A 25,400-nucleotide genomic window follows, 5' to 3' on the forward strand; every position below is an offset into this window, starting at 1 on the left:
TGTACTTGTTGCTGAGTGAGAACCATTTTTCGTATTTTTATCGCAAAGAGGACATTTTCCTGGTCCTCACTTTTTCAAATTCTGTTCTTGGGACAGGGGTTAGGGTTATGAATTGAGTTATTGTTAGGGTTAGGGTTAGGTATTAACTGGTTAGGGTTAGGGTGAGTGTCAAGGTTAGGCACTAAAAATCAAGGAAAATGAATGGAAGTCAATGGAAGTAACCGAAAAGTCCTCATAAAGATAGTAAAACACGGATGTGTGTGTGTTTCCAGAGCTACAAATTAGTTTCAATGCCCTTTTGTATCAAATTGTCAGTGTTTTTGACTCAAATAAAAGTTAACTACTTTAATCTGAGCTGTCTGCACCATCTTTTATGTGAACTACATAATGGAAAACCAATGCACACATTGTTCTAACTTTGCATAAATTTATTTTTCATCTGCAAATACCATAATAAAATCACACTTTGTCTTTTCAAAATTGATTGTGTGGTGAAAAATATCTGCAATAACCATTCTTCAAAAATCTCAAACTTTTAAAATAGTCCAAATGAATGTCATAGTGCCTTACAAAATTATTTTTGCCAAATTAGAATTGGCTTCATTCCCAAATTTGTACAGACAAATAAGGAATTTGACACTGGTACACTTTGCTCTCAATAATAAAGAAAATCTTTTTAAATGTACAAATATACACAGTTGTCTTTACAATAGAATATAATGATCCACTGACAGGTAGAGGCCGGGCCTTTGAGCTGGGTGAGCGTCTGATAGAGGATTTCTAGGTTGATAGTGTTGATGGCTGAGCTGCAGTCTACAAACAGGATCCTGGGTGGTCGAGGTGGTGCAGGATGAAGTGTAGTCCCATGTTGACTGCACCATCTGCCGACCTGTTTGCTTGGAAGGCAAAATGCAGGGGGTCCAGAAGGGGCCTGTGATGTCCATTAGGTGCTTCAACACTAACCGTGCGAAGGATTTCATGACCATAGACGTTGGTGGGACAGGCTTGTAGTCATTTAATCCTGTGATGGTGTTTTTCTTGGGTACTGGAATGATGGTGGAGCGTTTAAAGCAGGAGGGAATCTCACACGGCTCCAGCAACTTGTTGAAGATCTTGATGAAGATGGGTGGCAGTTGGTCAGCACAGGCTTTCAGACAAGATAGGGAGATATTATCAGGTCCTGAGCCCTTGTTTTCAGGGATGAGGTGGACCAGAGAGTGGTCAGAAAGTCCCAAAGCAGACCTGGTGACAGCATGATATGCATCCTTTAAAGTTGTGTAGCAGTGGTCCAGAGTGTTTTATCCCTGGTAGGACACTAAATGTGCTGTTTGAATTTGTATTTTTACACACACATTATAATTGCAAATTTCCCTTTTATTTTATGTTATAGAACATAATCATAAAAGGTAAATAATTGATCTTAAAGGTTTTACAAACAAGAATGGAACAAGTTGTAGCTGCTGTGTATTATTAAATCTCAGTATATATTCAACTGTTCTGTGCAAATCTCACAGGTTTGTTGGCGAACATTGGTGAACAAACAGCCCTAAGGAAGGAGCCAATAGGCCCATAGTTATTCTGGTGGAGTTACAGTGATCCACACTTCAGGTGGTATAATTTCTTGAGATCATAAGTCATGCGCTCTGTAAATCTCAGGTCTCATTTGCATCTTACTACAATTCATGTAGGACATAAAGCAAACATTTGGAAGAAGGTCCTCTGGTCAAACAAGAACAACTGTAAAGTTTTTGGCCTACAAGCAAAACATATGTGAAGACAAACGGACACATCACCCTAAACACACCATTTAAATCCATGCCATTTCATGTTTTATTGCAGCAGCATATTCTCCCACTTCTAAAAAACCTATTTATTTTTCAGCAAAAAAAAAAAAAAGCTATTTATTCATACACTTCAAGCTTGTTATTAAATCACAATGCTTATTGAACCGATAATGCTGCAATAAAAACTATTATTTTTATGGCTTTTACAAATCTTAAGAAGCTGTGCCAATAATGGTGGAAAGTACAAGGGTTGGACAATGAAACTGAAACACCTGTCATTTTAGTGTGGGAGGTTTTATGGCTAAATTGGACCAGCCTGGTAGCCAGTCTTCATTGATTGCACATTGCACCAGTAAGAGTAGAGTGTGAAGGTTCAATTAGCAGGGTAAGAGCACAGTTTTGCTCAAAATATTGAAATGCACACAACATTATGGGTGACATACCAGAGTTCAAAAGAGGACAAATTGTTGGTGCACGTCTTGCTGGCGCATCTGTGACCAAGACAGCAAGTCTTTGTGATGTATCAAGAGCCACGGTATCCATGGTAATGTCAGCATACCACCAAGAAGGACGAACCACATCCAACAGGATTAACTGTGGACGCAAGAGGAAGCTGTCTGAAAGGGATGTTCGGGTGCTAACCCGGATTGTATCCAAAAAACATAAAACCACGGCTGCCCAAATCACGGCAGAATTAAATGTGCACCTCAACTCTCCTGTTTCCACCAGAACTGTCCGTCGGGAGCTCCACATGGTCAATATACACGGCCGGGCTGCTATAAGCCAAAACTTTGGTCACTCATGCCAATGCCAAACATCGGTTTCAATGGTGCAAGGAATGCAAATCTTGGGCTGTGGACAATGTGAAACATGTATTGTTCTCTGATGAGTCCACCTTTACTGTTTTCCGGGAAAGTTACGGTGTGGAGAAGCCCCAAAGAAGCGTACCACCCAGACTGTTGCATGCCCAGAGTGAAGCATGGGGGTGGATCAGTGATGGTTTGGGCTGCCATATCATGGCATTCTCTTGGCCCAATACTTGTGCTAGATGGGTGCGTCATTGTCAAGGACTACCGAGCCATTCTTGAGGACCATGTGCATCCAATGGTTCAAACATTGTATCCTGAAGGCGGTGCAGTGTATCAGGATGACAATGCACCAATACACACAGCAAGACTGGTGAAAGATTGGTTTGATGAACATGAAAGTGAAGTTGAACATCTCCCATGGCCTGCACAGTCACCGGATCTAAATATTATTGAGCCACTTTGGGGTGTTTTGGAGGAGCGAGTCAGGAAACGTTTTCCTCCACCAGTATCACGTAGTGACCTGGCCACTATCCTGCAAGAAGAATGGCTTAAAATCCCGCTGACCACTGTGCAGGACTTGTATATGTCATTCCCAAGACGAATTGATGCTGTATTGGCCGCAAAAGGAGGCCCTACACCATACTAATAAATGATTGTGGTCTAAAACCAGGTCTTTCAGTTTCATTGTCCAACCCCTGTATCTTCTGGTGCTTTTTGTTAAATCATATTCAATGTTTGTTCATCTGCAGATGTCAAAATGCATGTTAATCAAAAAACACCAAATTGTTGGGAGTCTAAAAGACTGTTCTGTGTAACAAAAGTTTATGTTTTGACTACAGCTTCTGGATGTCTAACATCATGGTGGCGCATCAAAAGCAGAGCAAATTAGTAGATGGGAGCAACAAAAAAGACTGGATGGAGCTGAGATAGCATAATTTATAGCGTCAGGTCAGGGCACATTGTGAAACATAGAACATCACTGACTACTATCTGATCCTAGTATCCCAGACAGATGTTTTAAGCGTGGGGTGTAAGGGTCACAGTGACTCAGTGTTTACGGAAATCATGTTTCTTTTTGGAAAGACATTTCAGATGTAATTACAAATATTAGAAGCAAATTTGTGCCATAAACCATCTATTTGGGGAATTGTTTTTACTAAACTAAGGAAGGTTAATTAGAAAACTGGTGCATCATGATTCCTTAGCTCTGGAGAAACTGTTTAAGGGTGAATACTCAACATTCAAAAACATATGGGGGCATTTTTGTTGTTTTTAAAATGTAAAAAGACAATAGATGATACATATCCCTTATTCTGATTCTAATTGTTATGGGTATGTTATTTAATAATGTAAAAATAAGACAAAGTGAATTGTTTATTTAGGTTTTTTATGTAAAAGCCAAAATACCCCACATGTACCTAATTCTTATGGCCATTAAGACCAAGGTAAGAAATTGATTTGTTGTTAAATTACAAATATTTGATAGGGGCATAGTTACAAAACTCATACTATCTGTTCCCTATACACCGGGTGGTGACCTCCCAGATGGACATCTACTCAGGCCTTTGGACTAGATTTTAAATATATCGCCTTGATGTAACAAACGAAGCACACACGGTCTTACTGTTACTTGTCTGTCTGAGGGTTTTGTTGTTTATTAGTTTTTGTGTAGGATGTGTTGACTGTATGAAACATCTAAAAATGCAATAAACAGATTTTTAGTAAAAGAACAGTGCTCTGAAAATCATTTGCCTCGTAACGTCACTTTTTTTTTTTTTGTTCTGCTTTTTCGTCATACCTAAATGTCTTAAATCATGAAACAAAATTTAACATCTGACAAAAGTAACCAGAGTAAAAGCAAAAAGCAGTTTTTAAGTGATCATTTCATTTATTAAAGTAAAAAGCTACCCAAGTTTGAGTCTTTTACATCCCCGTGCAGGAGTTTTAACCCCCTCTTCTTTGCAGAATTGTTCTTCGAACATGAACGTCATGTTTGAGATCTTATTAGCATTTCAGTCCAGGACTTTTACTAAGGAAGACTAAACATTATGTTTTCTTATTATTTTGTATTTTTCTGAGTCGTTTAGAGGAGTAATTGCTGGTGTGCTCATTAGTGTATCCTGAATAAGATATAAGGTAATAGATGATCATTTTTGATATAGTAAGATTCTCAAACTATATTAAAATGTCTGCAGAAATACATTTTATCATCAGTCATAGATCGTCCTATTTTCTCCTTCTCCAATGCAGAGACTCTATTTCACATTTCTATAACTTGTACAATTGACTATTGCAAAGTTCTGCTTTCTGTCTGGTCTTCCTAAAAGAATGTCAGCTCCATTACAACTCAGCTGCAAGAATGCTGACGAGCAACAGAAAGCGAGCTCACATCACACCAGTTTTAACTGAATTTTGGGTTTGGATTAGCTGAGAGATTTAATCATCAAAATGATCAGAATTAAAGGTTTTGATTAAATAATATGGCGCTCAATGAATCTATATGATAAACAGGTGATACTTTTTAAATTGAATTAGAGAAATAAATTAACTTGATGATATTTCACTTTACTGAGATGCAACTGTATGTAAGATCAGATCATCACAAGATTATCATTGAATCACATCATGTTATTTACACCAGCAACAAATCGTTGCATTCTTGTAAAATGCAACTCTTAACAATCGTAGATAAATGATATCTCCAAATCAGAAAACATTATGGCAGGTTCATAACATTTACAGTATAAGTGTATTCTCATGTGCCATAGCTTTAAACACTTTCCTGAAAATGGTGTCACAAATTATGACACAATGTTGTCCTCAGGCCCTGTCAAACCCATAAGTGGTTTCTCTGGAACAACATTCAAAACTATTTGCAAGAGCATATTCATTGTAACAGTGTCCTGATATTTCACAAGAGGCTATATCATGTGCTCTGAGCACAAAGTCACTACTAACAAGCTGTCACTTCTAACTCCTGTTGTGATTCACACAATTCCACATCATTTAGATGATTAGTCCAGGTGTTTCAAAATGTTTTATGCCTTTTGAGGTGAAGCATCCATATTACCGGCATTCATGATTATTATGTTTGTCAGAATAAGGTGTGCCTGTAAATAAGGAGAAAAACATTCAATTTCTCTAGAAGCTGAGCTTAAATCAGATGCCTACACCACTCAATACAGTAGTTGTTGGGATAGGGTATAATAATAATTTAGACTCTATCGATCTCTCAATGGAGAAATTATAATTATTTTAGGCCTATGTGCAAAATGCAATGTGTGGTGGAAAAGTAACCCTGCACACCTCCATGAACAAACTTTTTATTTTCCAACAACAGGTAGATGGTCAGAGTTGAAAGGATGTAAAACTGTGGGAGAAACACACCTTCTAGCAGGCTAAACATACAGCCAGAGCTACAATAGAATCGTTTATATAAAAGCGTATTCATGTAAACCTAGTTGAGAATCTGCGGCAAAACAAGGGGTAATTATACTTTTGCAAGCACACTAAATATTTCTTTTAAATGTAATCTTGAAATTTGTGTCCAACTTCAGTGGTTTACCTCAGTTAGCAAATATTTCAGATTTGGATCCATGTAATAACGATGGTATAGAAGATTAGGGTCTTATTATGAGAACACAAACACCTTCAGAAACAAAACATAGTATTTTCCTTCATTTATATTTCATGCTTTCATCTTGTGGGACAGCTATTTTTCTGGATCTTCTAAGCAACCTCACATTTTCACATAGGATTCTGGCCCCTACTTTTGGAACCTCAGATCTAGTTGACACATCATAATAACACAGGCTCATAAAACCATTGTTTAGAGATCAGTCCGACTCAGAACCTGTCCAGGACGTACTCTGCCTCTTACCCATTGGTTGAGGCATGATCACAAGGAGAGTGAGACGGGGAAGGTTTTATAAGTGAAAAGGTGGTGCACGCTCATCATTCCTTCACTCACTTGTGACTCCTGCAGATCATGGACTACAAGCAACAAGCAATGTACAGCAATGGCGGTGAGTAAATGCAGAAAATCAGGGGTAACTCAAGCTGCTAACTGCAAGTTATTCTATTAATTCATGTTTTTTACTTTTATAACAACTCTGCTGACCTTTCTCTCATGCAGGTGTTTATAGATGTTTGTAGGGGTGTGTGTGTATGTGTGTGTGTGTGTGTGAGTGTGAGTGTGTGAGACGAAGGGTGTGACATTGATTTTATTCCTGCCGAGGTATTTTACCACTCCAGTTTAGTGTCATGCCCATTTTTAGACTAAAACACTGGTAACAGAAGGGTAAATCTGTTACACGTACTGCATGGAAAACTAATCAGCGCCTTGGGTGCCTTGTTGCTGAAAAGCGCTATATAAATTTAAATTGAGTTATTTTGGCTGAGAAATTCCCTCAGTATTACCTGGAGAATGTTTTTAAACAGTTGTTAAAAAAGTACTTAAGACCTGCAAAAATTATTTTTTTTTAAACTTGAAATGCAAAAATACGTTTATTGTGATTTCTTAAGCATTTTAATAAAACAAATTTGTTAGAGTTTTGTCTAGAAAAGGGATCTTCAAATCATTCTAGATCCAAAACATAAAAGTATACTGTTTCCTTTGTTTCCTTGTTCTCTAAACATTTTTTCTGTCTATTCTCAGTAAGAAGAATCTTATATTAGTCACGCTTTCTTTCAAAACGTTTGCTATATTTATCCTATTTTAATGAATGAGTGTTCCCAAGTCTGCCTTTGAGTACAAGTCCGTGGATGTGTGTGGTCCTACTCTCTAGGAAAGTAAGATGTCCTAAAAGAGAAATATTTTGTCTTTTATCCTACATGTTCCATGGTAAAATTTTAATTTGTCAATACATTTTTTGCTTTAAAGAAATTAAACAAGTAGTCATTTGCATCAACTGGCTGTGCTGGCAGGCCAGATTTGTACCATTTATCAATTGCTGGCAGATGGGCCTTACAAAATCATTCCAAGGGCTGCAGATGGTCCCCAGGCCGCACTTTGAACATCTCTGTGCTACAGATTATTATCTTGCACTAAGGAAACCCTAGAAAAGCCACTCACTCACTGTCAAAATCCCAATACATAACTCAGGGGGCCACCAAATCAGTAGTAACAGCAGTAAATACCAACGTAGTATTTTTCTATTAGTTGAGATTTTGAAAAGAAAATGTCAGGTGTAGTATTGTAAAGTAACATTTTCCATGTGAAGAACATTTTAATTTGTCAATAAACGTGTTGCTCTAAAAAAATTAAACAAGTGGTCATCTGTGTCAACTGGCTTTGCTGGCAGTGGGGCCACACAAAATCATTCCATGGGCTGCAGATGGTTTTCCTTCTTATACATTTGTCCTTTTACTCTCTTCCAAAATAAAAAAAATTTAATTGTATTATGTGTAAAACCTTCAGATAAAATTTTAAAGAAAGAAAGAAACTGATAAACGTTTGATAAAATTAGAGTTTTAACGTAATTTAATGTAGATTATTACACATTACAACCTTCCCTGGAAAACTGAGTAATATGCTGCATGTGTTCACTTCTTAGGGAAGTCTAAAAAAGCCAAGAAAAAAATGGGCAAACATGCACACATGCACCTAAACCCGTGTTTATATGTAGACACTGTATGAAGTACCCTGGAGCTCCTTGCACTGGCATGAAGAGCATAATTCAGTTTCAATGATTTTCCAGAGTACTTTGAGGAATGCTGGCCTTCATTGCTTTTCTTGAACATACAGTTTGTTTGGTTCTTGTTGGAAGAGTTGCTTGTTTTAGCTTTTTTCCCAGACGTTCCTGTTCGGTTGCATTCGTCCTAATTATGTTATGTGGAAGAAAAAAACGGGTTGAGTTCACAAGAAAATCAAGATTAAAAACGTATTTGTTTAGAGTGGCCTTTGACTGTGATATCTAAACTTTATTAGTTAAGTTTTCAGTCCAATTATCCTTTCATTTTCTTATCCATTATTCTATTCTCTTTATTTTTGTAATAATCTTTATGTCACTGTAATGTACTTTGCTTGTTGTTACTTATTTTTTTATTTTTTTTCCTCCATGTGAAGCACTTTGAATTGTCTTGCTACTGAAGTGTGCTATATAAATAAACTTGCCTTGCCTACTGGGTGCAGACCCGTTACTATTTTGTGCAAACCAGATAAAACAACAGACACACGTGGCAGTTCAGGCAGCGTTTGAAATAATATTAACATTAAAAGCATCACAATCTATCTTTACAGGTTCGGGCAACTTTCGACTGAGGATGGTGAACTTTGAAATGAAAGAAAACCACATTTCCCATGAGACCCAGGAGCTAAGTGAAACTCGACTGGTGGTACGACGAGGAAAACCATTCAAACTAACTCTGCTGTTTGGCGGTCGGGCATGGAATCCTCACACTGACAGGGTGGTGCTGCTGGTCCGCTTAGGTATGAGCGACAGAAGCAAAGCAGTCAAAACACAACTCTACAAATGATCAAATTAAAAGTCCTGCTGATACTCAATCATACTGATAAATAATATATTTCACTGAGGATATTAAATTCCCCTCATTTAATTCAGTTTAAAGGTTTTATCACAATTTTTTATCCATGTTTTACTAAGTTTTTAGTTTTAAATTAAAATCAGCCACTTTTATAACTGAAAAAAGTCAACCTTTCAACATTTGGTTGAACATGTTGCCTTACACTCTTTATACATTCTGAAAACTGCTGGGTTAAAAACAACCACATTTGTGTCAGTTTGCTAACGCAGTCCTTTTATCGAAATAAAGTTGGATTGTTGTCATGACCCGACATTATGGGTTAGGTTTACGACCCCAACCATATCTGAAAGTCACAAATGTCTGTGGGCTGAAGAGAATAACCCATAACCTGGAATACTAAATTAGTACTGATTATGTTCAACTGAATACACTTTATTTAACTCCTGCATCAATTCAGATATGAAAAGACAACCTGATGATGTTTCTGGCTACTTAGCAGGTAGAAGAGGGATATTAAGTAGACAAACTGGTTCTCCAGTGTGCATGTTTTGGTGACCTGGTTTTCGGATCGGAAACCAGTCATGAAAACAAAGAAACGTGGGTTTTTGATTCCAATTTTGCATTACAAGATGTTAAATTGGAAAACAGCCTCTGTTTTGCGTTCAATAACAGATGAGAAGAAATTCAAATATGGTTTCATTAATTTTTTTCTGCTTATAATAATAAAAACATAAAACCCCTGGTAGAAAGCGATGAGAAACTGGCCTGTTATCTCATTTTGTGTCACCCTCCACTCCTCAGTTTGCACCTGCGACATCGCTGCCCATATATGGTAATAAAATCCACCAATTTATTTTAGTTCTTATCCTCCTCCAAACTCACTAAAAATATAGATTTATATTTATTTTTTCAGTTCCTATTCATCTATATTCATTTGGTGGTGATAAATTACATGGGACAAAAACTTTATGAAAAATCTCTGGAAATTTTAACCAAAATCATTTTCTGTTCATCTATTTTTGACTTAACCCAACAAACCGGTCGCAATTTTGTCCCATTGTTTAGGAAGAACTATTCAGCTTCTGTCCCAGCGGCATAAACGCAGAAATTACAGAGCAGTTTCTCTGTGGTTGCAGATTATATTCATACCAGAGTAAGGCTGAAGCAGAAAAAAAATATTTATTAGACATTTATTTAAATTTAAAAGGAATGTAATTCAACACAGTCTTACTAAAAGCTCAAAGAAGAGTGTTTTTCTGTGTGCAGGGAATCTGGCACGGAGCATCCCAGTTTTGTTCTCAGATCAATGTTCAAACCTCCACAAATGGTCGGCTAAAGTTTATTCCAGAGAGAGACATGCTCATTCAGTCATCGTCCACATCTGCTCCCCGGTTCTGTCTGCGGTGGGTGTCTATGAGCTCCTGGTTCAAATAGAGACACTCTGGGACAAACGTATTTACTCAGTGGGAGCATTTGCGCTGCTCTGCAATCCTTGGCTGCGATGTGAGTCTGTGTTATTTTTCCAATTCCTTTTCCCACCTTTGCTTTTATGTTGTTGAAGATGTTCCCCTCTCCCTCAATTGCATTTCAGATGATCCAGTATACATGCCACAGGAAGCGCAGATAGAGGAGTATGTCAAGAGTGATTTTGGATTGGTGTATTGTGGCACTTCAGCAAATGTTCAGAGTCGGCCCTGGTCATTTGGTCAGGTGGGGAACACACACAACAATAAGAAAAAGGATTCACAACTTTATTTGCAGAAAATGATTAATAAAACTTAACCTGCATTTGGATTTGAGCAGTACGAGCCTGGAGTCCTGGAGGCATGTCTGACGCTACTGCAAATCAGCCCACAGCACCTACGTGACAGCGACAGAGACTACATCTCACGAGCAGACCCTGTTTACCTCTCTTTGGTCATCTGTGCCATGGTAAGCTAAAAAAAAAGTACATTATTATTAACAATAAATGGAATTTATCATACAAACCTGTGCAGTATCTCCTTATAAGTTAATTGTATTTATAACAAAATATGATCAAAAACCTATACTCAAACAATTGCTGTGAAGCTTTATAGAAAGTTAGGTAATGTGTCTCTTCCTGTCAAAGGTAAACTGCAATGATGATTTGGGAATTCTGCTTGGAAGATGGACAAATGAGTACCATGATGGTGTCAAGCCAACAGATTGGACCGGCAGTGCTGATATCCTCCGCCAGTGGCTCTTATCCAAATTCAAGCCTGTGCGCTATGGGCAGTGCTGGGTCTTTGCATCGGTCCTCTGCACAGGTAGCAGCTTTTAGTTCTTATGCTCCACTAATCTGGAATAAACTTCCAGAAAACTGTAAAAGTGCTGAAACCCCAAGTTGCTTTAAATCAAGATTAAAAACGTATTTGTTTAGAGTGTATAATAATAGATTATTCTATTCTCTTTACTTTTTTAATTACCTCTGTTGTTTGATTTTCTGTATCATTGTAATGTTTTTCCTTGTGTGCAGCGCCTTGAGTGTCTTGTTGCTGAAAAGCGCTATATAAATAAACTTGACTTCTGGAATAATAACTATCAGTGTTTTATAGTCAAGACAATGCTTCTTGTCAGCCTTGTAGTCAAAGGCTTTTCTTTGTGGACATGATGGTGTCACCTCCTCGTAGGAGAAACCTAAGAGAACAATAAAAACATGTAAACTCACACATCACACCAAAAAGGGGTTGATACCTTTAAGCCATCATTAGATGCATCTCAGGTCACAATATCGAGTCACGAGGGTACCAAGTTATATAATTGCTCCAATTCTGGGTCTGCCCCGGGTTCCTCCCAGGAAAACCTCCAGACAGGTGCCGAGGAGGCATCCTGATCAGATAACTGGCCCATCTCAACCAACTCCTTTCAATGCGTAAGAGCAGCAGCCCTACTCCAAATTCCCCCGAATAAAGGAGCTCCTCACCTTCCCTTAAGGTAAGCTCGGCCCCACTATACAGGAAGCTCATTCAAGCTGCTTGTGTCTGGAATCCTGCTTTTCAGTCATGATCCTCAAATTATGACCAAGTGAGACCTGGAATGCAGAAAGACCAGTAAATGGGGAACTTTGCTTGTTGGCTGAGCTGTGTTTGCTGTACAGCATAATGAAGCATCAGTCACATTTGCATATGAGTCCCTAATCCATCTAACCACCTCCTCCTTCATCCTAGACACCCAGGTATTTCAACATTTTCCACTTGAGGCAAACGTGGCACCCATCCTGGCTTCTTTATACTTGTAAACGCTCTTAAGCATTCTCCAGATTCCCAAAACGCATGTGGACGGAAAAACAAACTCCAATGAACCCCTCAGCACACACATGGTAAAGATCTGTTCCAACATAGGAAGTGTGATCCCTCGATGATCGGATCACACTCATGGTTTATCTTTTTGCATTTTATTTACTTAGTCACTGATTTACAAAAATGGCTAGAAAATCCTTGTTCTGCACTCAGCTGTTTTTGCCTTCTGCATACAGATTTTGTCTCTGCGATAGATAATGGTGAAGTAAAGCATACTGCATTCCTCTTTCCTGAAAACAAAAGAAAGATGTTTTTCTAGCAAAACCTTTTTTTTACCAGTTATGAGAGCTCTGGGGATTCCTTCGAGGGTGGTGACCGTTTTCAATGCAGCCCATGACACTGATGCCAACACCACCATTGAAGAGTACTACACAACCACCGGGGAGAAACTTAACTTGTCCAAAGACAGCATCTGGTAAGTGTCACTTGCTATGAAACAGCAAACGTAACAGTTTTTTTTTAATTTGAAATATATTTGTTGAACAAGGTGACGATACTCTCGTTGTATCATCCCATGCATTTCTATCTGTGGAGTGTGATCACGTTTGTGTACCTGCAGGAACTTCCATGTATGGGTGGAGTGTTGGATGAAGAGGTCAGACCTCAGTCCAGAGTTTGATGGCTGGCAGGTGGTGGACCCAACACCCCAAGAGAAGAGTGAAGGTAGGGTTGGTCTCAGGTTATGTTTGGTTAGACCCTGATACAGAATTCCCAAACATTCCTACAAACAATTTAAGTAGATTAAGGAGATAAGTATGTTTTTCCTCTGGAGAAAATGTTTCAATTAAGCAGGCCAAAGTGAAGACTAAGCACTCTAAAATGTAGCAATCATCCTGCCTCATAGGGATATTCCGTTGCGGCCCGTGCCCGGTTGCTGCCATCCGGCAACACTGCTTTCGTGTGCCATACGACACCCCGTTCCTCTACGCATCTGTTGATGGGGATGTTCGCCGTCTGATTATGCATAACGGACTTGTGGTTGGGGAAAAAGTGGACACCGAGACTGTGGGACAGCTAATATGCACCAAAAGCATCGGATTGAACAGTCTAAACGATCTGACAAATACGTATAAGGGCTTAAAAAGTAAGAAATCCTTATTCATGCTTTTCAGTATTATCATTAAAAACAAATTTAGGAAAGACAAAAATGAATTAGAATGCCTTAGATGCTTTATTTTGTCTTTGTCACAACATGTGTTTCATCGTTCTTGTTGCCTTTTGTGTTGCAGAACTGCAGAGACAGAACCCGAGATGTGTTCAATATTGTATGTATTTGTTACTATACCAACACACATGATTTATAAGCATCTAAGGTGCATTCTCTTCTTTTTAAATTCTTGAATGTCTTTATTTTCATCTTTGTCTGTTCTTGTTTTTGCGTCGTGTAAACTCTTCTCCTGCTCACCCTCAGCTGCACAGAGAATGGGTAAGGTTATATTTAAACACTTTAATGCTTGTCAATATGTTGAATATTTCTAAAATAACAATGCTAGCTTCATCTTTACACAGAACCTGTGTGTACAAGTGTCTTTTAATTAAATTAGAATATAATTGAAAACCTAATTCTTTACAGTAATTGAATTCCAAAAGTGAAAAAAGGGGACTTGACCGATGTCCAGCAGACAGTCAGTGACCCCATCCACAAGGAGGGTAATCCACAAAGATTAATGCTAAAGAATCTGGTTGTTCTCAGACTGATGTATTCAGACATATTAACGAGCCACAGAGGTAACAATAACCTTGAGAGAGTTGTGAGGAAAAGCCTCTTCGAGAACTTGGGGGACAGTCACAACATGTGGACGGCACTTGAAGATCTACCACACATAGATGTATCCAGGACAGGGGCTACAACCATCACACGTGTTGTGTTCAGCTTCTCCTGAACCAGAGGCAGCATCAGCTGAGTCTAAGGCTAAGGTGAAAAAGAATTGGACTGTTGCTCAGTGGTCCAAAGTCATCTTTTCAGGTGAAAGTAAAGTTTGCATTTTATTTGGAAATCAAGGTCCCAGAGTGTGGAGCAAGAGTGGAGAGGCACAGAATCCAAGCTGCTTAAAGTCCAGAATGAAGTTTCCAGAGTCAGTAATGATTTAGGAAGATGTGTCATCTGCTGGTGTCGGTTTATCAAGTCCAAAGTCAGCTCAGCAGTTTACCAGGACATTTTAGATGACTTCATGCTTCCCTTTGCTGAAAAGCTTCATGGAGATGCTGATTTTATTTTTTCAGCAGGATTTGGCACCTGCCCACACTGCTAAAAGTACCAAAAGCTAGTTCTATGACCATGGTGGTACTGTGCTTAAATGCACACCAAACTCATCTAAACCCCATAGAGAATCTATATTGTCAAGAAGAAGATGAGACACCAGAACCAACGATACGGACAAGATGAAGGCTGTTATTAAAGCAACCTGGGTTTACTTAACACCTCAGCTACACTGACGCAGTCATTTCTCGCAGTGGATAAACAATACAGTACATGGACATACTTTTCAGTAGGCAACATTTCTGTGTTGAAAATACTTTTTATTGCTCATAATATAATATTCTAATTTATTGAGAAACACAATTTTGGATTTTTATTAGTTGTAAGCCATAATCATCAGCATTAACAGAAATAAAGGACTTAGATGACATTCCTCTGTGTGTAATTATTCTGTAAAATATATGAGTTCTACTTTTTGAATTAAATTACTGAACTGAATAAATATATTCAATAATAATATATTTTACTGGGATGCACTTGTATAAGGTGTGCTTTTGGTTAAAAACACACAATATGAGTTAGGTTTTATTAAGATCAGCTTAGGTCTGTTAAAGACAGTGTAAGTGCTAGCAATATTTTGCAATAATACAGGCAAAAACCTTTTTGATGGATGTGCTTTTAAATTTGACTTAATAATTATTAATTTATTTTACTTAAGAATTATGTGACAATGAGGCCTATCATATCATTCAAATTGTGAGGTCATATCATTCGTTATAACAGACAGGATCAAGTTCTAAAAGATGTTGTTTTTAACCAACTAGCAGGTGTTTTACTACCTGAATTTACCATTTTTGATATCTAACAAAAACAACACCTTATGAAATGAAGACTTTGTCTGTTGCACCCAGTCTGGCAGCTGCAGGGTGAAGCTCAATCTTTTTAACTTTTTTTTTTCACAGTATGCAGGGCCACTTCCATGCTTTCTGCAGATGTTCGTGGTGGTAAGAATTTAGAAACCCAGTTATGCTGCTTAAACTATGAAATAACTACACTGGTAAATGTTTCCAAAGCAACTTTGTATGAAATGTTTTCTAATGAAAGTTACTTATTGAAGGTAAATAGTTCAGATCTCAATATCATAACTCTTTACAAAATGTGTTCTCCAATGAGAGCCAATAACTTTGGTGTTAATGACATAAATATTACTTGTGTTATTAGACTCAAGAAACTTAAAAAAATGAATGTGTAAGAACTGTTTTCTAAAACATTCCTTTCATAATGAGTGAATGCAAAATATTTTGAATGATTATGTTTTTACATTTTACATGAAAGTCTCTTAATTAATTTACACCAAACGTCTAATCAAAGAATTTGGGAGTTGTGCAATGTCTATTTAAAAAATGTGTTGTTTGTTGAGAATTTTCATCAGAAAATGTTGGAACTGTGTAGGGTTTACTCTTTTTTTCACAGAACACAGGCCCAGTAATTCTCTCTCTTCTGAAGAAAATTATATGGGTAAGACTAAAGAAATAGACATTCATGCTACTCACACTGTCAAATGACTATATTGACAGCATTATTGCAAAGCAACCCAAGTCAAAGTGAATGGTTTGGGTTGTACGACATTAGAAAAACATGCAATATGTGATAGTGTTGGCGAATGATGCGATAAACAAATAATTAAACAGTGTTGATATGTTTTCCTTTCATGGCAAACACATCAAATGTAGACCCAAGATAAAAAAATATATAAATTTGATTTCAATCTAAACAGCAAGGGTTTTACTGCTTATTTGGCATTGAAAAAGCTTTAAAACTTTACTATTTCTTTACCTCTACAAAATTTTTATGGTGCATTAAACAACAAGTGTAACCACATATACCAAAGCCTGAATACCTAAATAATTAGTTAGGATTTATGGCAGTTCAAGCAGTTATGTGCGATATACATATAGTGTACGCTGATTTTACTGATTTTTGCTATATATTGTGCAGCTCTGGTTTAGACCTCTGTACAATCAGGTCTTTAGTAGGCGGGTGCTCTACTCAAAGATCATAATTTTTGTGTAAATTAGGTAAATACGAGTTGCAGTTATTTTATTAGTTGCACGTTATTTTTTACAAATGCATTAGAAATACTGTTCCTATTCCTTTAAATACCCAGAAAAGTTACATGTATATACTTTTATCAAATTCTATAATTCAACAAAAATTCTTTCATGTGTGTAAAGAAAACAAATGTGGCTTTTTAAGATAGCTGTCAAAATGTAAATGTTTGTATTTAATGTTCCTGCAAGAGTACATTGTCATTGCCAAGGAAGGCATTTTAATTGTGACATGTCATCGGGAAATAATGAAGAGCTTCAATCTAAAACATAACTCAGTCCTTGGCTACACCACTCTGGATATATTTTGAGGGGATGGTTTTTGTCTCAGTTTGTGTGTGTATGTTGTTGTAGGAAGTGTTGCATCTTTGTCTACACAGTCTCTGGGATTACAGTTATAAAGCATGTAATAGAACCTCTAGGCCAGTAGGGGGTGTTAAAGTTCATATTAGCAACATTAGAATTCAAAGCAAGAAGATTGAGATCATAGCTAAATTGGTCTATTTATTCTACTAAAACATTTGTAGCTTGTGCTTTCTGTAGCGCTTTGCTCCCAGTAACAGTCTTAGAAAAATATTCATACCCTCTAAATTTTTTCACATTTTGTCATGTTAGAACTACATACCCTAATGTATTTTGTGTGATACCTAATAGAACATAAATGTAAAGTGAAAAAGGAAAAAGATACAGAGTTTTTACATTTCTTTACCAATAAAAATTAGACAACTGTGGAGTGCATTTGTATTCAGCTCCACTGAGCCACTACTTTGTAGAATTGCCTCTCTCTGTAATTACAACTGCACATCTATTAGAGTATATCTCTACCAGCTTTGCACACTTACAAACTAAACAATTTTTCCAATTCTTCCTTGCAAGATGGCTCAGGCTCAGTCAAATTTGACGAAGACTGCCTGTGAACATCAGTTTGTTCTAATGGCCTTTATTGACAATATTCTGAGATGACACAGGCAGAAAGAGTTGTAGAAAAGACAGCAAAGGTCCTAATGTTGCCAAAGCCCAGAAAGCTGTCTGTGTATGGGGCCCATGCTCTACTGCTCAGCCACCCTTAATACATTCTTATTTGAATTTAGATCTGGACTTTGACTAGCTACTGCGATGGACTGGTAACCTGTCCAGGGTGTACCCCGCCTCCTGCCCATAGACTGCTGGAGCTAGGTACCAGCTTCCCTGCAACCCTCTATGGAAGAAGCGATATAGAAAATGACTGACTTACTGACTGACTTTGACTAGCCAATTCCAACACATGAATAGGCTTTGATTTAAACCTTTCCATTAGAACCTTGATTGCAGGTTTAGGGCCATTTTCCAGCCAGAAGGTAAATACTACCCCAGTGTCAAGTCTTCTCCCAGCCCCTGAAAGGTTTTCTTCCAGAATTGCCCTGTATTTAGCTTTCATGGCTTTTTATTAATAATGACGTTCTTGCTGCTACTCTACTGTAAATGCCAGACTGTTTGAGTGTACTTACTGAGAATAAATCTGTTTCTTTCGTTTCACAAAAACAGCTGAGTGTGGATGGCAGGTGCAAACATAACAGAAAATCAAATTTGTAAAATATATATAATATCTTTGTAAGTGAGATGGGCTAAGCTGCAGGAATGCATAAACCTAATTACTGCTGTTTTTAATAATCTTAACTGTGCAGTTTCAATGCCTAAACATCACCAGGTTAAGGCTAGGCTACTCTCTATCTTAACCCGATTGAAGCTTTAAAAACATTAATATACCTGAAACTAAAAGTAAAAAATATTGTAAAACTGTACTTAATAAAATTCAATCTTGTAACCGATAATAAAGACAGAAGGGTTCATTCTGCTGAAGTTCTTGTAATCTGACTTAATGCCAATACTAACATTGAAAGAAACACTCATTTTTGGCACTGTGTTTTTTCTGAGCATAAATGCTTTCCACTTCACATCAGCACTTGTTTAATTACACACAAAGTCCTCAAGTTTTGAATGATCCCTTCCCTAACACGATGCATCGATTTTTCATAGGACAAATGTCCCCCAGTTTGGAGGTGTCCTTAACCACGGAGGGGTTGCCCATACTAGGAAAGAGCATCCGCTTGTGTGTTAAAGTCACAAACCGGTCAAACAAGGCAAGGACCCTGAGGGAAAATGTCAGCGCTCAGCTGAAAGAGTACAACAGCAACCCAGAGAAGAGCTTTTGGAAAGCACAAAAAGAAGTTCACATACAGGCTAATAAAGGTGACTGAGTGTAAAGACATTCGTTATTTTTTTCTATCATATTATTTTTTAATATCTTTATTCTTTATCCCACATCTTCTTGCTCCCTTCAGATTTGACGCTCCACCACAACATCCCTTATTCTGACTATGAGTCCATCTTGGCAGTTGATGGTGTTGTGAATGCAGCGGTAGTAATGCAGGACTCAATGACCAATGAATGCATCCTGTCTGCACAAGAATTCTGCATGAACTGTCTACCAATAACATTGGAGGTAACACATCATTCAACCTTAGAGACTCTTCAACTCACATAGCATCATGATTCAACGGCATATCTTTGTCTCACTGCCTTACATCAAATGGAGAATCACAAACTACCTTCTCCCCATTTATATGGCCCTGAGTTTGGAGACCTACACAGAAGTGTCAATTTTCTCTTGTTATCTCTACATCGAAAATCATATTTCTTCATACTCATCTTACTTAATGTCAGTATTGGTTCAATGATTCAAATCTAGCTTCCAAACTTTAGTCTGTGCACACACATGAGATCAAGTGTCTTGCAGAAGTTTTCAAAGAACTATTACAACCACAAACCTTTTCTGATAGGCCAACATGAAGTTTTCCAATTTTTTTTACAAATATTAACCTGGAAAATGTGACGTATATTCAGCCCCCTTTTACTCTGATGCTCCTAAATAAATCACAGTGCAACCAATTGCCTTGAATAAGAGTCTACTTGTGTCTAATTTAATTTCAGTATACATCCAGCTCTGTGAAGGGGTTGAACAAACAGCATCATGTAGACCAAGGAACACATCAGATATGTTAATGATATAGCTGTGGAGAAGTTTAAAACCGAGTTATAAAACAATATCCCAAACAATGTTAAACCCATCCATAGCAAAAATACAAACCAACTGAAACATCAAAATTAAGCTTTTTGGTCTGCACGCAAAACACTGTTTGGGAAACTATAAACACTGTGCATGACCCTCAATGCACCATCCCCACGGTGAGATATGGTGGTAGCAGCATTATGCTAAGGTGGTGCTCTTCAACTGTGATGGAGAAGCAGAGTTGGTCAAGGCAATTCTGGAACAAAGGCTGTTAAGAGTCTGCAAATGACCAGAGGTTGGGGCAGAGGTTCACCTTTAAAGACCCAAAACCATACAGCCAGATCTACCACTGGATGGTTTCGATCAAAGCTTGGTCATGTGCTTGGCAAGACTTGAAAAATGATGTTCACAAACACTCTCCATCTAATCTGATCAAGCTCAAGTTATTTTCCAAAGGGAAATGGACAAAACTGTCAGTCTCTGTATGTGCAAAGCTGGTAGAGACATACCCAGTTGTGACTGCAGCGTAAGGTGGTTCTAAAAGGGGCCAATCAGGGAGGCTGGATACAAATGCACTCCACATATTGTTAGATTTTATTTGTAAACAATAAAACATAAAAACTATCATTGTTCTTCCAGTTTAAAATTCCTAAACATTGTGTGGGTGTGTGACATAAAATGGCAGTAAGATGTACTGTATGTGCAGCATGACAACAAATGTGAAAAAGTTCAAGGGGTAGAAATACATTTACAAGGCACTGTGTGATCATCTCCAATTGTTTGGAAAATTAGCTTAAGTTTTACCAAAAGCAGTAAAAAAGTATTTTCTGATACTGCATACAGTGAAAAACCAGAAAAGTCTCACTCTTTTTTTTGTTCCTTACTTCTACCTTTAAGTGCACAACACTAGTCCATTTTCCTGTTTAATTTCCAGATCATATATTACATTCTATAATAAACAAAAAATAAGCTTCCACTGAGCATACAATTTATCAGGGCCTTCTTGTCTGTAACCTGAAATTTGTGACTGTTTTGCAGATAGAAGGAGATAGTGTCCAAATAAAGAAAGAGAAAACAGCTCATGTGACCTTCACCAACCAGCTTGATAGACCTCTGTCTGGAGCTGTCCTGAGTGTGGAGGGATCTGGTTTGTTATATGGAAAGCAGGAGGCCAGGTAGGTCTATTCACAGTCAGTCATCGAGTAACTGGGTTAAAAATAGAGTCTCCGACAACAGTCCACTCTTGACAAGCACATCTTACTTGTTTGAGTGGGTTTCTTTAGTGAGATAAGTCGTTTGGAAATTTTGTCAGGTATGTTTTAATGTTTTTCTTCCATAGGAAACCAATGCTTAAACAATTAAATTGCAACCTCAATTCCAATGAAGTTGGGTAAAGCGTAAAGAAAATCTGAATACAATAATTGGCAAATCCCGTTCAACCTATTTGCAATTGAAAACACTACAAAGACAAGATATTTAATGCTCAAACTGCTAAACTTTATCATTTTGTAACATCACCTTTCCTTTTACCAACACTCAAAAAGGGTTTGGGAACTGAGGACACTAATTCTCCCATTCTTGCTTGATGTACAACTTCAGGACGTTCCTGAAAAGCTGTTGCTTGATTGGCAGCACAGGCATGGCTACAATTGCTTTTTTGTTGTCAAAGTTATTTAAATATTTTCTGTGTTGACAACAACAATCTGATCATTATTTATACTTTCTATATCTGAAATATGTTGATATATGCATCTGATATATTTATTGAGGGATTGACAGAATTTTCTACGGTCTGCTTCTCAGATATTCTTATATTTTATGTTTTCATCTGTTGAACAAGTGTGACAGAACAGAGGTATAACATGACCCTTTTGCACACTTTGAAACATCACAAGTCTCACTATATTCCCATTATTCTGAAGCTGTTTCTGCCTGTTTTTGAGCTAAACTATTAGATCTCCGGAGATTTTCGGGGCTCTGGGGATAAACTCTGTGTCTGTGTTCGAGCTGAAATTGGAAGATTAAGCTTCTCCTTTCTATCCCCCAGGGTGGGTCTCCTTCAGCCAGGAAAGAAGATAGAGAAGAAAGTGTCCATCATGGCCGCTTCACATGGAACTAAACTACTGGTGGCTACTTTGTCACACAGCAACAACTCCTTCACTGTTTCCAGGAGCTACCATAAAGTTACTGTTAAGGCGACATGACTATGAAGAGCCCTGAAGAGTCTTGGAGCCTTATTTTATTCATCGCTGTAAACAAAGGCTTATTTTAATGCTGTAATATGATGTTTATTTTGCCAAGCTGAACTTAAATTAAAATTCGAGTGTCTTAATTCACTGATTTAAACACAAAATTCTATATAATGTTATAAGTAGTATTTGTGTAGCTTTTTATGACATTACACAAGGCATACCATAGATATGAGCACATGTAATCCACTGATAGATCAAGATATTTGTACAATAAATGGACCACTGTTACCACTGAAATACAATGCATCAGCTGACTCTAATATAATTTTTTATTTCAGAAAGGAGTTTTGAAACAGAGCAATGGTACTGTACACTTTTCATTTGCCAGAAATGGTTGATTTGTGAGACGGATGGAAATAAGTGTCTGTGAATACTCTTGTTTTTCCATTTCTCAGATTTCTTTTTCCATACTTTTCAGACCATTTCACATTGATCCACACTTTTTCCAGACAGTGTAGGAATCCTGCTCATACCACTATGCAGTTAAGACCAAAATTGTTCATACCCCTGGCAGATTTACATTTAAATGAATATTTTAATTTTATCACCATCTTTTTTTGTGACTGGAAGTCATATAAATGTTTTGGAGATGCCCAAAACATTTATATGACTTGAAGCCCTCACTCGAATCTGAGATTCTGTGAAGGGAGCTAAAGATTAGGGTGATGATAAGGAGGCCTTCCAAACTCTGAGAATTGGACATAACTCCTCAAAAATACCAGTGGAGGCATGCATAAAGCTAGTCAGCAAATATTAGACAGGTGTGATGGCTGTAATGCTAATAAAGGTTTTATAACTTCATCATTGAGAAGAATAGAAATAATATTTGACATGCATTTTACATTACATTTACATTTTTATAAAATTTAAATAAAACAGAAACGGATACTCCTTTGACGTGGTTTTATTTACTTTTGAGAGATGCCTGCCTCATTATCATAAATACAGTTTTTGGCTTTATAAAAATACATTTTCATTAAAGTCTGCCAGAGGTATAATATTTTTGTTCTGGCAAGGTTGGTTACAGTTTACATGCTTACAGCTAGATGACACTATACCCTAAAGTTTCAAGTGTAGTGCAACTCGCCCTACTTACCTGACATTTAAAGCTATTACTTTAGAGCAATTTTGTATTTCTAGACAGCAAAAAAGTGAAAAAAAGAGAATGACAGGCAACACAGGTCCACTCAGCCAGGAGTGAAAACCAAGGACTCAGCAGTCAAAGCAACTTTAATCAATGTAGCAGGCAGCCTATAGCCACTCAGCAGTTTCATCATCCTTGATACCAATATATCAATGCATAGTTTAAAAATAATCATGAGACTTAATTAATATCAATAAATCCTACATTTCTTGTAACCCAACCTGTAATGTGACAGGATTATCTGCCTAATAAATAAGTGGTCTCTGTAAATCCCTAAATTAAAGTAGTCAAGTCCTATGTGCCACTGTGTGTGATTCCTCAACTTTACTTATACATGTATAATTAATGGTTTCTCTTTGACGTCCTTGATTGCACTGAGAAGCAGAACTGCAAACAAAAACACTACAGAGTAGTGGTGCTGCAGTGTCCCAAACTAAGAGGAGTTTTATATGAAAAATGTATCGAAGGAAATGAAGATTTTCTATCTTCAATTGTTTCACTTTTTAATAGTTCAGAGATCAGATTGCATTTTGTTGTATTTCTACTGTTCACAGTTATGGAAATGACCCCCTCACATTGCTTGAACATTAAAGATATGAAAACTAAAGCATTCCTTGCTGGCAACATTATGGGTCTCTGACGGAAGAACAGAAAAGATCTTTGTCTGTATTTGTAAATACAGGCGACCTGAGAGGTTTATCAGGTGCTTTAACATCTTTTGTCCCGTTATGACTTTCAGACAAGGACTGCTTTAACTTGAAGGTTTGCTGGTTGACGTGTGTGTGCACTGAACAGCTTGTGATCCCACCTCAGTGGTGGAGAGATTGAGGCAGAGGCGTTGGCAGAAGGGAGACGATAATCTGGCTCCACACTTGCTGATTTTCAGACAAATTAAACGTCAGGGGAAAGCAGGGAGCGGGACCACTGCACTGCTTTGAAAAGCTGAGGCTATCATAAATTATTAATGGCTCCCCGTCATGGCCTCTTTCTCCTCATCCGTTGCTCCATCCCTCTTCTTACCCAGTCCTCCCTCCAGAGCTCCTCTCTGCTTCTCTGTCAGTCTCTTTTCCTCTTCAACACCCCCCACCCATCTCTCATCCCACCTATAACGTTTTTAAAAACTCCTTTATTCCTTCCCCAGTTTTACCCATCAGCTCAGGTTTTTCTCAATCCTTCCAATCAGCTTTGTTTACGGTCCATATCCGTCTTTCCTTCCTCAATTAAATCCTCCTCCCCTGTCTCCTTTGTGACTTCGCTGATTTTCCCCCCTCCCATCCATCTGCTCTTTATTGCCGGTTCCTATGTTAATCTTGATCACTTTTTCCTCTTCTCAATGCACTCGTCATTGCTCCTTCCTTCTTACCATCCCTTTCCATCCTTAAATTTCAGTTGTGTGTTTTATTCCCATTCTCCTCACCCAGCTTGCTTTGTCTTTTGAGTTACCTTCAAAAGGTTTGACGGGACACACATGATTCATCAACACGACGAGGATAGGTTAAAAAACATGTATACATTTTGTGATATTAAAATCCATCATAATATAATTATTATTTGAAAGAAGCTACAAGCTCTGAGGACTCATGCTTCTGTGGCTGCTAACAGGGTTTTTCAAGGCTCAGAGATCCTGCTGTAGATATCGGATCAGAACAGTAACGCACTCTCTGTTAACCGTCTCACCTGAGTGCTTTATTCATCACTGTTTCCTTCCAAAGCAAGACAACTGGTTCAATTCAATAATGCTTCATTAACCCGAAAGTGACTCTCATTATACAAGTTTCTTAAAACAGTCATTACAGTTGGTCCTGACTGTGGGCAGTATCCCCTGTAGCAGTCTGTGTAGCAGCAGATTTTAAGAAGCTTCTGACTCAAACACCCTGTTGTTGAGTTACTGTCTTGTTTACAAGACTCTAGAGCAGTCCCCCTGAACAGAGCCAACCTTCTTTAAGTCAATGGCTCTAGTGCTGCAAACCCAATGGGTGATGGCAGAGGATACTGCAATATTCACAACAGTCTTAAAATACAATGTATGTAATACAATTACATAGACTTTACTGTTGCTTCTCCAGTTCAGTCTGCTCTCCAAGGAGCAGAGGTATTTCTACTTCTCCATCATCTCCATTTTTCTCCCATGATTGGAAATTGTGTTTGACATATTCCTGTTTCTTTTAAAATCTCCAACCTGTTGTTTTGTTTTGTTTGTATTCAAGATTAAATGATTGTTTCCACACCATGTCACAAAGCAGTGCAC

The 25,400-nt window shown here is 37.7% G+C and overlaps 1 protein-coding gene and 1 long non-coding RNA gene across 3 annotated transcripts; one reads left to right on the top strand and one right to left on the bottom strand.

Annotated features, from left to right (window-relative positions):
• Window positions 1–6,545: 6,545 nt before the first annotated feature.
• LOC124859570 (protein-glutamine gamma-glutamyltransferase 5-like) lies at window positions 6,546–22,905 on the top strand. 2 transcript variants are annotated; one of them, XM_047352486.1, is made up of 17 exons: window positions 6,546–6,618; window positions 8,835–9,023; window positions 10,346–10,582; window positions 10,671–10,789; window positions 10,883–11,011; window positions 11,190–11,367; window positions 12,679–12,814; window positions 12,959–13,062; window positions 13,244–13,483; window positions 13,629–13,664; window positions 13,811–13,825; window positions 15,562–15,603; window positions 16,073–16,117; window positions 18,724–18,936; window positions 19,029–19,189; window positions 20,795–20,931; window positions 21,804–22,905. In XM_047352486.1, the coding sequence occupies exons 1-17, from the start codon at window positions 6,582–6,584 to the stop codon at window positions 21,958–21,960; spliced, it is 2,175 nt and encodes a 724-aa protein (XP_047208442.1). In that variant the 5' UTR covers window positions 6,546–6,581; the 3' UTR covers window positions 21,961–22,905. The 2 variants fall into 2 exon arrangements, with proteins under 2 accessions (XP_047208442.1, XP_047208503.1); XM_047352547.1 differs by lacking the exon at window positions 10,346–10,582.
• LOC124859725 lies at window positions 10,448–12,039 on the bottom strand. The gene is made up of 3 exons (XR_007036182.1): window positions 11,795–12,039; window positions 10,863–11,016; window positions 10,448–10,773 (listed from the first exon to the last, which is right to left on the bottom strand). It is a non-coding gene; the product is annotated as an uncharacterized LOC124859725 (long non-coding RNA).
• Window positions 22,906–25,400: the final 2,495 nt, after the last annotated feature.

Source organism: Girardinichthys multiradiatus, chromosome 1 (genome assembly GCF_021462225.1).
Source record: "Girardinichthys multiradiatus isolate DD_20200921_A chromosome 1, DD_fGirMul_XY1, whole genome shotgun sequence".
Lineage (NCBI taxonomy): Eukaryota > Metazoa > Chordata > Actinopteri > Cyprinodontiformes > Goodeidae > Girardinichthys > Girardinichthys multiradiatus.

Excerpts from the sequence above, each read along its gene's own strand:
- LOC124859570 (XM_047352486.1), top strand. The coding sequence starts at position 6,582 with ATGGACTACAAGCAACAAGCAATGTACAGCAATGGCG. Across the intron at positions 10,790-10,882 it reads GGCCCTGGTCATTTGGTCAG|TACGAGCCTGGAGTCCTGGA; the intron begins GTGGGGAACACA and ends GGATTTGAGCAG. Across the intron at positions 13,063-13,243 it reads ACCCCAAGAGAAGAGTGAAG|GGATATTCCGTTGCGGCCCG; the intron begins GTAGGGTTGGTC and ends CCTGCCTCATAG.